The sequence below is a fragment of the Cygnus atratus genome, chromosome 3 (assembly GCF_013377495.2).
Source record: "Cygnus atratus isolate AKBS03 ecotype Queensland, Australia chromosome 3, CAtr_DNAZoo_HiC_assembly, whole genome shotgun sequence".
Lineage (NCBI taxonomy): Eukaryota > Metazoa > Chordata > Aves > Anseriformes > Anatidae > Cygnus > Cygnus atratus.
The window spans coordinates 45,028,986-45,044,846 of NC_066364.1; the positions used below are offsets into that span (position 1 = coordinate 45,028,986).

General features: G+C 35.3%; 1 protein-coding gene across 18 annotated transcripts in view; it reads left to right on the top strand.

Moving 5' to 3' along the window:
- The window catches only part of GRIK2 (glutamate ionotropic receptor kainate type subunit 2), a 414,885-nt gene that overhangs the window by 277,966 nt on the left and 121,058 nt on the right, over positions 1-15,861 (top strand). For 15 of the 18 annotated variants that reach the window (XR_004780987.2, XM_035561779.2, XM_050709385.1 and 12 more), the window contains one exon: positions 532-755. The exons of the other annotated variants lie outside the window; for them this stretch is intronic. Coding sequence is in view for 14 of the 15 variants with exons in the window: in XM_035561779.2 (XP_035417672.1) it covers positions 532-755 (224 nt within the window). In the remaining variant the exon portion in view is untranslated. The remainder of the gene's footprint in view (positions 1-531; positions 756-15,861) is intronic. 18 annotated transcript variants of the gene reach the window in all.

Genomic DNA, 15,861 nt, shown 5'->3' on the forward strand with positions numbered 1-15,861 from the left:
GGCATACCTTACTAGAATTTATTCCATGTAACAACTTTTCAGTTGTAGCACTTCCAATTTTAAAATGCTTTTCATTTTGCACCAGTACTTTTACATTAAAATATGCAAAACTGCTTCCTTGCCCTTTCCCTATGCTAGCACGAGCATATACATATCTGCTTCAGAAATATATCAGTTTCTTAAGAGCTCACTGAAGAAGTGACAACATAAAGATATACATTGTTATGTACATTTTAAGAAGTTTAAAAAGATGTGATAATGTTCATGTTTTCTGCAAAATGCAACATTTTTCTTCACTTCTACCTTTAATAGTTTTTAAAATTCTCTTTAAATGCTGCTATATTGCTTTAGCAAACACGAAGTAGAATAAATTGGTTTCCCTAATTAGAAGAGAGTTTTAAATTTCAGCCTAACTAGTGCAAGAACAAACCTCCTCTGTATAAAGTTTGAGCTTTGCCTAATCTGATTTTTCGCTTCCACATGTTTCTTCTGACTTACAGCCTATTTCTCTTTTTGTATTTCTGTCAACAGAAAGCTGACCTTGCAGTTGCACCATTGGCAATTACCTATGTCCGAGAGAAAGTCATCGACTTTTCCAAGCCATTTATGACTCTTGGAATAAGTATTTTGTACCGCAAGCCCAATGGTACAAACCCGGGCGTCTTCTCCTTCCTGAATCCTCTCTCCCCTGATATCTGGATGTATATTCTGCTGGCTTACTTGGGTGTCAGTTGTGTGCTCTTTGTCATAGCCAGGTAACATGTCAACTTTTGTGATTTTTTTGGCAATTGTTATAATCTTTTTCTTATTAATAATTGTCAAAAGTCACAAAAATTTTCTTACTTTCATATTCTTATATTATAACTTTGTGATGTACAGAAGAATAATCAATGATGAGGGCTCTCACTATTAATTTTCTGCATTGCCATGCTAAGTCTCCAGTTTGTTATGCCACCAAGTATTGGGTATGTTAGCTAGTTTTCTCCTTTTATTTACAAATTCAGAGACATTAGCAAGTTTATGTAATGCCTTTTCCCATTTGTACTGTGTTTACAAAGAAAGGGGCTGATACATTTTATGTTGTCAGCATGTTTCATTTGTTGCTGTGGGGCTTAATCACAAATTGAGTACTTAGCTGCCCATGTTAATCATAGATGTCCAAAATGGGCCTCTACATACTAAAAAAAATAACATATTACTTGACGTAGTTTAGAGTCTTAGAAGTAGGGTACTAGAATATTTATTTTTTAACTGCGTGCTAGGTAAAAATCCCTGAGATACATCACATAATTTAGAGTCGAGATTTGAATATGTTTGTAAACAAGTTTTTAGAGTTAAGGACCTCAATATGACTGCTGAATTATAAAGTGATCTGATATACAGGACTCTGTTGCTTCTACATCACTTTTTATCTATTTTCTTCAACATAGACAAGCAAGAAAAAGTCTTGTCAAAAAATCCTTTTATATTTACCTTTTCATTGTTAAGTAATTGGAACTGACTCCAGATGCTCACAGAAATATAAAATTATGTCATAACTTTGACTCTTGCTGTAATAGGAAAAAAAAACAACAAAAAACAGTCAGAACAGTCAATCACCAGTTCCTGCAAATGTCAATCTTCAAATATCATTTGAAGATTCCTCCTAGTAGTCACTTTTAAATTTTATTACTATTATTTTTTTGAATCGAATAAATATAAACTGTACTGTTTTTTGTCTCAAACTTCCCTTTAATAAGACTTTTTTTTGTCTATAGCAATGATTTTTAGAAGCAAATGTTTGACTTGATAATGCAATCTCACTTCAGTCCCAAGGTTTTTATGATTTCATTCTCTGATACACAGTAGAATCTTCATATTTTTCTCTCTCCATTATGCTGTAGTTGATACCAGGATTCTCCATCTTTCTTTGATACTATCTACTTCATTGTAGAGAGGTTGTATCATTCCTGTAGTAAAGGGAGAGGTAATATTTCTAGAAACCATTTTATAAGTAACTTAGCAAGATCATCTGTACATAAAGTGCAAGAAATATTGAAGTAATATAGACAACACTAAAACACATTCTGTAATGATTAATTTTGTTTGTGTGCCTTCCTTAAAAGTGTGCTTTAAAGAGCCAGACTTAGGTTGAAAGTTTGTTGAAAGAACAGTAGATTTTACTGGGCTATATACTAAACAGTAAACTCATTTCTGAGGTGTTCCTGTAACAGGATACATCAGAAAGCACAGGATTTACAGATGAGAATAAATTAGAAATATTATATTGTGAAACACCTCATGTGAAATATTTATGTGTATGTTCTGAAAGTTTTAACCCTATTGTTATCATTAAAGGACATTTTCAGCATGATGCACAGCACTTTTGACATGAGGATCCCAGTAGGAGTTTTATGGCTGAGTTTCTACTTATGCTTTGAAAATGTGTCTTGTTATATTCTGTAGGAAAAACACATTTTTCTAGAAGCCTTTTTTTTTTTTTTATTGAGCTATTCAGCCACCTTATCTCTCTAACAGAATTGGAAACAATGTTTATTTTCAAACAGAAGCACCACATTTTAAACCATTATTGCTGAACTTTTTTCACTTGTCTGTTTCTGTGACCAGCACTACAGAAACCTCATGTACTTGGAAGCATTATCTTAATTGTAAAGCATTACAAAATACATTTTATATTGAGCAGAGGAATCTATTTTTGTATACATTTTTTTACATTCAACTTTATATTAGCCTTCAGATTTTTTAATACCTTGTAACCTGTATAATCAAATATTGATGACACAAATTTAGAAATAAAAGATTTAGGATTGTGTAAGACAACCTATAGATTTTTTTTGTCTTCATATTGCGGAACAACTTTCTAAATATGTGATAGTATTTTCTAACAGCATAGTTCATATAGGGGAAAAGATCTAAGTTAAAAACATAATCGTTTGATGAATACTAAAGACAGAAAAGCAGGTATTCAGAAGTAAATAGCCTTTTGCAAATTCAATTTGTCTGTCATGTAAAATAAAATAATGTTACCTGAAGGGTGATTCTGTAGAGAATTTTGCAGCTTAGTGCTGAATATGTATTTTCAGTACAGATTATAATTTAGGTGCTGTACAGGTATGCATTTTTCAGTCCTGATTTTGTGAAACTGTTGGGCTGTATGCCACTAGATTAATAGGTTCCATCCAGAGTGTCTTATTAAGAAGATTTTTATTTCATAACAGTCCTGTCATAATGAATGTTTAACTACAGTGTTTAATAATAACTATTGTGTTTCCTAATAAGGTGTATCTATGTTTGGAGCAATACTTAATATGTCTTTTATGATATGTTGTTTTGTAATTACAGCTCATCAGAGTATTCAGAGTAGAATGCTTACTTTAGATTTACACCTCCCATTTTTGTGTCAAATGTTTCATGAGCATACTATGATTTTATTGTTTTACCATGTCTTTCAAACAGGGCCAAAATGTAACAGCTTGGTACATTGAAAACAGAAATGAATAGTTCTATTTTGGTACTTGGAATTCACCCAATAGTTGGTGGTATGGTCCTATTTAGGGAAAACTGAAGAAAGTAGTAAAAGGTTCGAGAATCTTTGAGAGAGAATTGCTGAAAGAACTTTTGTAGAGTAACATAGCAGGTATAAATGAAAAAAGGAAAAAAAAAAGTAATATATCTCAACTCTTTATTAGTCTTTTCCTTTATCTGAAATAACATTTGGTTTTCACTTCCAGTCTGAGAACTGGATATAAAGAACTGGAATCTTTACATACTCGCAAAGACAAGGAGCAAGGAGAGAGATTTATTCATTAGTTAGGAGGCTTCTCTGTGTCATTTTCCTCTTATACTTCCATAAACTGATGAGTCATCTGTTTATGTGGAGATTATGGATCTTGTGTTCTGACTGAGATGAACTGTGTATTGTAGTGTATGGTGTTTAATTGTCATTCTTGGTGTGGAATTATAGCTGTGATTACTCCACACATATGAAAACTTCATCTTGGTTGTTGTGATTGTTGAGTATAATTAGTTATGCTGGTTACTCTCTAAAAGTTCCTTTCTTTTTCATACATGCTGATAACTGATAAACCTAGTCTCCCTGACACTAAGCCTATTGCTTTTCTGTGAACGGAGAAAGTCATACAGCATTTTTCTTTTTTCTTTTTTTTTTTTTTTTAATAAGTGGCACCAGTAACTGGTCTATTTTTGATGCTAGCTGGTAATGTCTTCGTATCACTCGTAGCAGTGTCTTTTGTTATCTGACATCTTGATTCATTCTTTGACTTGGAATACCAGTTAAATTCACAGTTTACATGTTGATTAGATGGAAAACTAAGGCCAGAGTAAAATGCACCAACTCCTTTCTCGAGTTCTGTCAAGTATACAACATCTTCTGATCTGCACAATGAAAAACCTTGATTACTATTTCTTAATCATCTTTGTTTGTTGTTGCAATCCATTGTTTCATTTCACAAGAAATATGCTGATTTCATACAGTTTTGCATACCAACTTCAGAGGCACATATTGTACCATCTTTTCTACTAGCCTGTGTATATGACACAGCTGTTTCCTATTACCTGGTCTCAGCAAAATCTGATGTGTTAGTAGTAACTGGGGGTACGGCCCATTCTGCATAGGCACTATGATGAAAACCAGTTTCATACCTTTAAAAACACTAATTTGATAAACACATCTTCCAATTCATGACTTTCAAGAGTAAACAAATAATGTTCAGCTGGCTTACTTCATCATAGTAATCTGATTTTTGAAGTCCCTTATGTATAATTTTAAACACCCATGTCTTCATGAAGCTTTTCTGAAAATCCAAATTGAAGGACAAACTACTTAAATATTTTTTATCCATTCACTTTTTACCTGATTTACTGGAATTCAAGTTGTTCCCTGCACATGGAAGTATTTCTCTGTGTTGTAAGGTCTGTTTGCTGTGAACATGTCTGTCTGTCATGACGCAGTTTACTCTTTAAGTGACCTGTCTTAATACCTGGAAGAGAGACACCTGCCTTAGCATGATGCTTCACCTTTATGGATTAGCTGTGAAGCAGATAAACTACCCTGGATGAAACACTCCACTAAATGAGCTCTTACACTTTTTGTAGTGAGCTGTCTGCTGTATCAGTGAATCTGTTGTGTAAATATGCTTACACTGTGCTCACAGCCTTAATTGCTAATATTGACTCATAAGTTGTCATTTTAAGGGGCTTGATTCTCCTGTACGTGTACCGCATTCTGTATGTGTGGACATTCTGTTATTCTATCCTATTTCTTGTAAGTCAAGCCCTTGTTCTAGTTTCAGCTGTCAAAGCATATAGTAAAAAACATTTTTCTATTTTTTTTTCTTAAAGCAGAGATCATAGAAACATAGAATCAGAATATCCTGAGTTGGAAAGTACCCACAGTGATCATTGAGTCCAACTCTAGGTCTGCACAGGGCCACCGACATTCAAACCATATATCTAAGACCACTGTCCAAATGCTTCTTGAACTCTGGCAGACCAGTGTCTGACCACCCTCTCAGTGGGTGAAGAACCTTTTCCTAACACAAGCCTGACCCTCCCCTGTCCCAGCTCTGTGCCATTCCCTCAGGTCCTGTCAATGTCCCCAGAGAGCAGAGCTCAGTGTCTGCCCCTCTGCTCCCCTCCTGAGGAAGCTGCAGGCCACCATGAAGCCTCCCCTCAGCCTCCTCTGCTCAGGGCTGAACAAACCAAGGGACCTCAGCCTCTCCTCATAGGTCTTGCCCTCCAGATCCTTCACCATCTTTGTAGTCCTTCTTTGGGCACTCTCTAATATTTCCTTTTTATACTGTGGTGCCCAAAACTGCACACAGTAAAGCGTGTGTGTGTGTGTGTAAGACCGCACCAGTGCAGAGTAGAGAGGGACAATCAGCTCACTTACCTGGCTGCCAATGCCATGACTGATGCACCCCAGGATGCAGTTGGCCCTCCAGGCTGCCAGGGCACAGTGTTGAGTCATATTCAACTTGCCATTAACCAAAACTCTCAGATGTCTCTGTGGGGCTGTATGTCCAGCCAGGGCTGCCCCTTCCCAGGTGGCATCCATCACTTGCTCTTGTTAAACCACATATGGTTGGTGATTGCCCAGCTCTCTAATTTGTCAAGACCAGTCTGCAAGGCTACCCTCGACAGAGCCAACAGGTCCTCCCAATTTAATATCATCTTACTCTATACATCTTCTAGTCCTACATCCAAGTCACTTATGAAAACGTTAAAGAGAACACATTTACTTTAATCTTTTCTCTGTGAACAAACATAGGAATACCCTGCTTCTTCAGACTTGAGCAGGTGCCTGAGCATTGTATCTTTCCGGAGTGCATACATAGCTTTTTACATCTCATCAGTCTTCTTTTTTATTTCTTGGTGAGCTGATTTCTGTCCTTGAGCTTGTCTGATTGATTCTTGAAGTATTCCTTGAAAACTATCTTGATGACAGAAATTAATGGCAGAATGAGAGGGAAGTACTTTTCCAGTTACTATGGAACTCTGGTTACTAAATTACTATGCTGATATTTATTCAAGTAGGAACTTGGCATATTTGCCCTTTATTCTTAACAAGCATTCTTCCTATGAGAATTTTATCTCCTGAGGCCTCCCTAGAGAGCTATAGCATATGTTATGAAGTGTTTTCAGGAACGGATTCATCAGCCAATAGGGCAATCCAGATGTCAACCCTGAAATCTGCTTCTCTTACTATCTTACAGAATTCAGTTTTGTCTCAGTTGTAATGCAGGTGGGGATATTATCAACTAGATGATAAAATACTGTATAAGTAGGCAAGGATAAACACATACAAAAAATCTAGCTATGACCCTTAGTCTAATGCCTCCAAAAGATTCATTATAGTCTGTTTTTTTTTTTCATATCATTTTTCTAGTTGAAAAGCAATTCAAATTCTAACATTAAAAATGTTAGAGATCATGTTTATTGTGAACATAGACCAACCACACCAGGCCCCAGAACATTGATTGATTTTTGTGAATCAGGCAGTGATAGCATTGCAAATTGTTTTTTTTTCTCTCTCTTCCGTGGGTTTTCTAACTTCTTACTGACTGATATGTTTTTGTATCTGTACAAAAAAAAAAATCCTAATATTATGTGAGAATGGTCTAAAAAGGTTCTTCCTTTCTGAACTAAATTTTTCCTACTTCAGTTCAAACTTTGAAAGTTTTAATTTTAGGTTTCTGTCATTTAAATAAAATTTCAGTAACTGACCCTAATATACAGAGGACACTTCAACTATATCATAGTTTTTGCACTAATGAGAAAATTATTAAGTATATGCTTTTCACTTAGTCTATCCCACTATGTGTTACGGCAGTGAAATTTTACAGTCATCTTGTCTGGTCAGCAGTCACTGGAAGTGTTGTAATCAAGACTTGCATATGACATTTCAAATATGCTCAGATATTTCTGCTTACAACTTTTGACAAAATGTGGATGACAACTTTAAATTGCTCAAATAAAATGGGAGTTTACTGTGCTCTATGCAATCAGTATTACCATAAATCTGTGTAATCTGTAATAGTATTTAAGTTTTATTTTCTATAGTCAGCACACATCCCATACTTTTTCTATATTGAGAATGCAAAACATACTGAATTTGTAATGCTTTCTTATGGGCATCACCTAACTTGTCTTATGTAATTATTTTGGGAAGTTATGACACAGGTTGCAGTCTGTGTTATAGAGTCTAAATGTTGAGGATGAGGACACATGGCAAAAAGACAGACATGTATAGCAATAAGGTATAAGCTGCAGTCTCTCACTTTGCTTCTTGACACTCAGAAAGACAATACAACCTCTTACCTCTACCACAAGAGATTTATCTGGGTTCATTGCCAGTTTATAGAATATCTAATATAGAAATAAAAAACTCAGTAAGGACTCCTAATCCTTTAGGATGCTCATGAATCAATTCTGTATGTTTTCAACCTCCTTCTGATGTTCAAGAAGAGACAAGAGCATCAAGAGGTCTCACAGTCTACATAACAGCATCTATTAGAATACTGTTACAGGTTGCAGTAGAAGAAAAAAATCTTATCTTTTACTCTTGTAACATCAATAACCTCCCTAGATTTTAGGGGGTGAAAAGACAAAACAGTACTCTAAAACCTTGCCATACTGGCAGTAGGTCAGTCTGACATCCTTGGCACTGCTCATTATACATCAAATGTAAGAAGATACTGTCATTAGCTAAATCCCCATATGCACTTTGAAGATGCTTATTTATGTACCTGGTTAATTCTGGATTCTTCTGTAAATTTTTTTTTCTTCGTGGAAATCTAGCCAAACTTTGTCTTTCACAGAGTTAATATGTGGGTGGGGCCTCCCTAGGAAACAGAGAAGTAGGTCTGGTGATGTCAGTAGTTAAGGAAAAGTAGATATGGAAAACACTTTGTAGCATTTGCTCCATCAGTGTGTTTTATATTAATTCTTGTTATTTTGTAGATTAACCTAATCAGAAAAAAACTTTTTTAATTTTTATCTTTATTTATTTATTTATTTTATTTGAAGAGTATAGTAGTGTATTTATACTGCATAAAGTTGCATTTGGCCTAGAAACTCTCTATCCTTTCTCTTGCGTTTTCCTCATTATTCTGAAAGCCATCAAAAGGTTCTTCAATACATCACTAATTACCCCAAAACTTAGGTATTTTGAATGGAAGAACTTAATCATAACTCTGTTCATCCTTAAGGAATTTGAACTCTTACTACCAGCAAGTCAAGAAATCTCTTCATTCTCATTTACTTAAGCATCTTTGTTTAAAACCAGGAATAAGATGGACAGCTCATTCTGTCTGTACTGATTCTGATTTTACTTTTTAAGCCTTGTTACATGTAGGTGTTATGCATTTACAAGCATTTATTTCCTATCTATTTTGATGGAAGATTCTAATACAACCTTTTATGTGGTCGTAGGAGTGCTGGTGGAAAGTTGTATCAAAAGTCATGTTGGTATATTATATTTTATAGCATGGTTTCTCTTTTTTTTTTTCCTACCATTTTCTCATTTATGTTACTCCACTGAATATTTCACTGCCCAAATATATCACGATTCTATGTATCTTTTTGAATCTTGACAGTATCTTACATCTGACAGATCTCTAGCAAACAAGCCAAAGTTTGTTTGCTAGAACTCTTTCAGAAGATTCAGCTGCATAACCCGACTTTACTACTAAAATCTCAGTTTTCATTGGTGAATGGCTCTGAAATAATGAGTTTACTTTCTGACCTGCTTCCATATTCAGTTTTGACTGACTAGAATTGTTCTGTTTGACTCATGCTGCTTCATTCAGTTCATTGCTAGACATCTGCCTGAATGCCATTCACTGTTAATCTAAATCATTATTTCAAACAGCCTGCAACAGTTTAGTAATTGCATTTGCCTTCCCTTCATCCCTAGAACATCCTGGGAGATGCTGAAAGGTATTATGCTGCGTGTATCATCACTTCTTTCCACACAAATGTAATCTTAGTTCATACTTGAGTTCACATGCCCAGTTTCCTGTCATTTTTTGCATACTACATAACCAAGTAAAAATATTATAAACATACAGTGGACTTTGCTTTCGAAATATGTCAGCAGTCAAACGGTGACATTTATAAAAAAAAAAAAAAGTGTCTGTCTAATGTTATTGGATTTAACCACAGGCAAGAAAGCTCCCATCCACCTCATTTATTTTCTTAAAATGCCTTGGGTAAACAGCCTACAGCTAGGGGAGTCAGTAGCTGAAGAGTTGTGAAGAGTTCTCTAACAGCATGCAAAGAAAAGTAATCCCATACTCCTTGTAGAGAAAGGTACAAAACAATCTGAGGGATAACTTAATTTAGTTTTCAAAGATGTTAACACTGTAGTAGCACATGCAATGGTTTGCCCTTATTTTAAAAGCCCTTGCTAATTACCAGCACATCCAGTACATGAAAATATTAGATTGCTTGTGTGAAGTAGTTTGCTTGAGAAAAGTATAGAGGGAGTCTCCAGAAAACATGCTGAGCATTCTTTTCTGATATTGGATCCTATCAGTCAGTTTCATTAAAACTTTTTTTTTTCTTGGGGGGGGGGGGGGGGGGTGCGGATGGGTATGTGACAAGAAAAGGAAAGTAAGACACAGATCTAGACTTTGTGTTTTCTACATTTATTTAGCAAATCATAGCATGGGATACTGTTAAATGTGCCTAAAGAGAATGGTTCCTCTATAGATGAATCCAAGTGTTTTCAAGATAAAGTTATGCTTTTTGAGAAGGACTACTGTTTCTTCTGGTTTTGGAATTACGGTGGGTAGGAGGGTTATTATTTTTTTTCCATGTGTTTTACTCTGGCATGGATTTTACTCTGTCATACATAGTATTAGTGGGGAGAAGGAAATTGTAACTCTTTCCATAATGCATAATAATAGTTTTCTTGTGCAATTTGCAAAACAGTGTAGTCATCTAATCTGAAAAAAAAAAAAAAAAGAAGAAAAAAAAGAAACCAAGAACTAGTGGAACAGGAATGCCGTCAATAAGTATCCAAGAAAGCACCACAGAACCGTCAAAAGATACAATTAGTAATTTGACAAGTGGTAATTTGAAAGTGTGCAAGTTAAGTGGTCGATTCCTTTGATTCCTTTTCATTATCTGACTGAATTTACAGATTGATTGATTTATCAGTGGATGAATTTGACCAGCAGTTGACACTTTTTTGTTTTTGTTTTCCTCCCAAAATCAGAACAGCAAAGCTCATGTAGGAGACATTTTATTTATTCAAGCCATTTCACACAAACATGGAACACCTTGTTCTTAATGGCAAAAGTCTTTCTCAAGAAAAATGTAGGGGTTATAGTGATATGATGTTAGCAGCCTTGCTTTTGCAAAGTTAGCATTTGTCTTGCTTCTGAGCACCCAGAAACATAGTTTTACTTTCTCTGTTAAACATATAAAAATATTGAGCAAAAATGGCAGTAAGGATTGAAAGACAATTTTTATGCTAAATGAGGCAAACATATAAAAATGAGCATTATTTTTTCTCTATAAATAAGTGGACCCTTATGCAATGGATTTCTTTATATCATCTAAATGTAGAGAAAACATTATTGTGTAATGTCAATAATACAGATGAAATCCTAGGCTACTTTTAAATGTTTGTAACTGAATAAATGTCAAATTATTTGGAGTGGTATTAAATGCCTGTTACAATTTAGTTTTTTTTAAAAAGATCTGTTTCTGACTGCAAAACTATAAATAATTAAGTTGTGCTCCTGCATATCTAGCCAAAACCAGATTTCCTAAATTCTTCTGACTCTCAGTCACCATTACCATTTGATTCTGAAAATATGTAAATTGAGCTAACTTGGAAAACAAACAAATGAACAAAAAAGCAAAATTTACTTGCTAGAAACTTATGTCTTTCAAAGATAGAGTTTTTCTTTCTGGGAGGAATTTTTTTAGACTTTTGAATGTATTAGAATTGGCTGATGTTTAAATGTACTTCAAAGCAGTGACATTTTTAGAATAAATTAGGAAATAATTAGGGAATATTTCTTGACTGTGATATTCAATATCTGGAGATAAGAAGGCCTGTTCTCTAGAAGTTCTTGTAGGCAGAAGTATGAGAATTATTTATCTCCTTTTTTAACTTTTAGATGTTAGCCAAAAGTTTACCTGGCTTATGTTCAGGTTCTAACTCATTGTAGTAGGAGCCATTGAAGCACCAACAAGACTTGACCAGAATTCAGTCTGAAAAAAGAAGTATAGTAATTGTTTTTGACGCTGAAACTAAATCACTAGTGTGTCCTCCAAAAGTTTCTGAATTATCTAGGGAAGTCATACCATGTTAATTCTAATAGTGATATTGCTTTAGTGTAAAGCTTAATTCAGGATTAAGAACCAAGGTGAACATTTTTTTAAATAGTATTATAAAAAGATCTGACTTTAGCCACAGATGTATCATTTTTGCAGGGAAAAAATTATACAACGTGGTAGTTTTTCAGCATCAGAGTTAAAAAGTAAAGTATCAGCTAATGGAAGTTGATTTTTTTTTTAAATAAAGCCTTTAAAATATCAGAATGTTTCTTATTAACCAGTGTTTCATCACTTCAGAGAGGAGTTTAAATATAAATATTTTTTATTAAATAGGCCTGTTTAAATCCTTCTAGCATTTATTCACTCTCATCATACTTGTTTTGGTTATGTTTTGTTTTGTTTTGTTATGTTTTGTTTTGTGTGGCCATTACACCTGTGTGGTACCTGCACTCACCAGTTAGGTCTTGTCTAAAGATTTACAGGAGATGGCCTCTAGCTTTGAGAACCACAAAGGCAATGTTACTTCAGCTTGATGGGGCCATTTGTATAATTCCAACAAACTAGAGATTCAATAGACCCAGATCTACTGCCTCTTTCCATTCCAGTTTCCTTCCTCAACTGCATGGATGGAGCAGGAGTGCCACCTGGAAGACTAGTGATGGGGTAAATAGTGAAATGGTAGATAGCAGAAGAAGGTTTTACGCTTGTTTTCCCTTTCTCTGTTGCATTGTTGTTGTGCATTCAGATCGTTAAAGAACTTCTTGTTGTTTCCATGAGAAATAGCTTTAGCTTTACACAAAATGAGATGCCCATTTGCTATTTACTTACTTGTTTTGTAGAAACAAAGATAGTGTTCCCGTACTGTAGTGCCATCACCGGTGATGTAACACAGTTTTCAGCTAACAGTCAGTACAGTAATTAGCTCATGTTCTTGATAGGTATTTTGGAGTGAAAATTGGAAACGCGAGATGCAGATCCAGAAGTTCCTGTGAAAGAATTCCACCACTTAAAAATTCTGTTTTTGTGGCTGACACACTGTAACTGATGAGGCCTGTCCAGAAGAAAAACGGAAGCAGTTAGCAGAATTTTGTACATTGCACAGCTTCGCTGTGCTCACAGAGCATGGCAAAGATAATGTCAAGTTGCAAAAATATCTGAAAAAGGATTTTAATTAGTCATATTTATCCTCCACACACTTCTCTCTCTTACTTTCTCTCTCTTGCTCCCCTTATTCTAAACAGGCATGTTAGATCAGAGTGAGTAGTTAATCATGTCAACCTGGTCAGCGTGCCCTTCGTTTATTGGAATTAAAGGAATTTTCACCTTGCTTCAAATGTAACTGTAATTAGATAAAGTTGTTAGGTAGGTGGATAGCAGAGGTTCCTTACAGGTCTCAGTTTTGTTGTGAGAAGCCCAACTCTGCCTCCAACTTACATGTCAGAGAAGATTGTTTGTACTCATAACGCCTTCCTCATCATCCTTTCGTACTGTACAGTCATTTGTGCCTGTGCAAACCAAAAGTCAAAAACAAGGAGGATGGTGTTGCACCTCTACTTTTCATGAAAGTAAGTGACTCCACAGGTGAAGGCAGTGGAGATTTCAGGGTGGTATGGAAAGTTTAGCTGGGCTTTCTTGTAACCCAATACAGATTTCCAAGAGCAATGCCAAGCAGGCTTATATCTTGTTACATAACAAATACAAGGTGCTTGCTTTAAAGAATTCACAGTTCAGAAGGAGTAGTTAAATAGTTTAAATTGTTAAATAGGATGATAATTTCTACAAGGTGCAAAGACAAGTGAAAAAATAATATAAGTACATTTCTTAAATAGGCAGGTTCAGCAGTCATAGTTCACCAGCTGTCTAGGCGGGACCAGATTTCAGCTTACTTTCTACATAACAAAGCAAATGAATTTTGAGGTTTTGAAAGATGGGTATAGATTTTGGCCTTGGAGCTTTTCTGACATGAAGCTTAGATGAGATTCGAATGGTGCCAGTGAAATAACTGCACAGAATAACTTATGGTAATTTAAAGCCTTAAAAACACTTCCAAGTTTGTCTTTCTCTAGGGGAAGAGCAGTGGATATGAGGAACAAATTAAGAATAAAATCTTAACAGTTACATATCAGGTTAATTTGTGTTGAAAGGGATGTGATTGTAAGTATTGAAACTTAATGGAAAACTGCAGGTGCTTGGGACAGGAGCATGCACTAGCTGCCTCTACAGAAAGATACAGGTTGACTGTGGGTCCTGTACCACATATACCAGATCCCTAAAGATATCTTGAATATCCTGGGAAATCTGAAGAGTCTGAGACATTGGTGTTTAGGCAGCTGAAACTCTCTGATGCTGTTTAAGTTCTTTATACATTAGATATTAGATTGGATTCAGATAGTCCATGAGGTACTAAAGGCAGTACATTTGAATCAAATGACAGGATTATTAGATAATAGAAATACAGAATGATGTCAAACTAGTAATCCTCAGTAATGAAAAAGTTAGTGTTATTGTCTTTCCTCAGAACAAGAGGGAGACAGTAGTATACAGTCTTTTTTGGTAGAAAATGAATGAGTTACTCATACATCCACCAGCATCTTGGGTCTGGTCCCTACATTGTTGAAATACTACTTCTAGAATCATAGTTTCTAGAAAACATAGGCTGGAAGAAATCCTGAGCTGAGGCAAGATCTGGTATTCTTGCCTGAACTCCTGACGAGGTTTTATCAAATTAGAGGTACTGAGGGGTAAATTCCAGCAAATTCACAGTACTATGAAGAAGCATGGTTGGTGAGGGTGTGAGAATGGGAGTTCCTGACTGACAGTGCTATCAATGAAAGAAACACAGGTATCTTTTTAGTATGTAGCTAATTGTTTTGTAGGTAGTTCATATCCAGGCTTCAGTTTTTTTGGCTGAGGGTGGGAGAAAGGTTTCTAGACTACTGAAGCCTCCAAAAAGCTTCAACTGCTTCTCTACCATCAGGATGTGGAGCTGCATTTCAGAAGAATCCCTGTGCTCACACAGACTTTGAAGCACACAAGTAGACACGTTTAGTTCTATTGAAGTTGTTTGCAATCTAAAAATGAGTCATGCATTTTAATTCCTTTAACCATGATCTTTTCCTGAAGAAATCCTGTGTGTTAGCAGTAGCTAATTTGTACAATTTGTACAATTATTGGTACTGTTGAGAACTGTAACAGAATAATCAGAAAAAGATGAAACATTGTAAAATCAAATATCGACCTGAATAAGACAGGATGCTAAATTATTTTCCTATCACAAAATCAATGTAGAAATCAATGTGAAAGCTCTCACTGATTCTGATAGTAGCATGACAGGTCCCAAAGTCTATGTATCTGCTTCTCAAGGGCTAGGGTCCAGGGCTTGCTTTCTGGCCCAGAGGACAAGTGACATGGTCTGTGTTTCATATGACTAAATACTCCATCATCTCATGGATCCCACCCACAGTGCATACTTACACTTCCCACTGAAATACATCTGGCCTTTATCTGAGTGAAGTTAGCATAGGCCAAAACTGTGGACAGGAATGTGCTAACAACTAAACTGTTGCAGATGACTGCATGCCACTGCTGCAACCTGAGCCCTTCCCCTAATTCACCTATGTAGGTATAACCACAGAAGCTCTCAGAATTATTTGGATTCCTATTTATAATATCTTAATGAGACTTTAATCAAGCACTGTAAATACAGAATTATTTATTTTCTGTAATATAAATGAATTCACAAACAGTCAATTTATGATTACTATGAAAAGAACTAGTTCAGTTTTCAAGTAGGTTTTGATAAAGCTGTATCAAAGCCCCAAATCTGAAAGCTATTAAATTTCTTCAAGAAGCCAGTAGGAGTCACAGACTTGCAAGAAAACAACCTTAATGTGCCTTATAAATCCAACTATGAAGATTTTCTTTAAATCAGTGTGTCTATTTACTTTTTTTCACACCAGATGGAAAATCTCAGTTCACCAAGCTGTATCAAGCTGTCTTAAATTTTAAGCATGAGGTTGCTAACAGTTCCAAAATCAAATATATTTT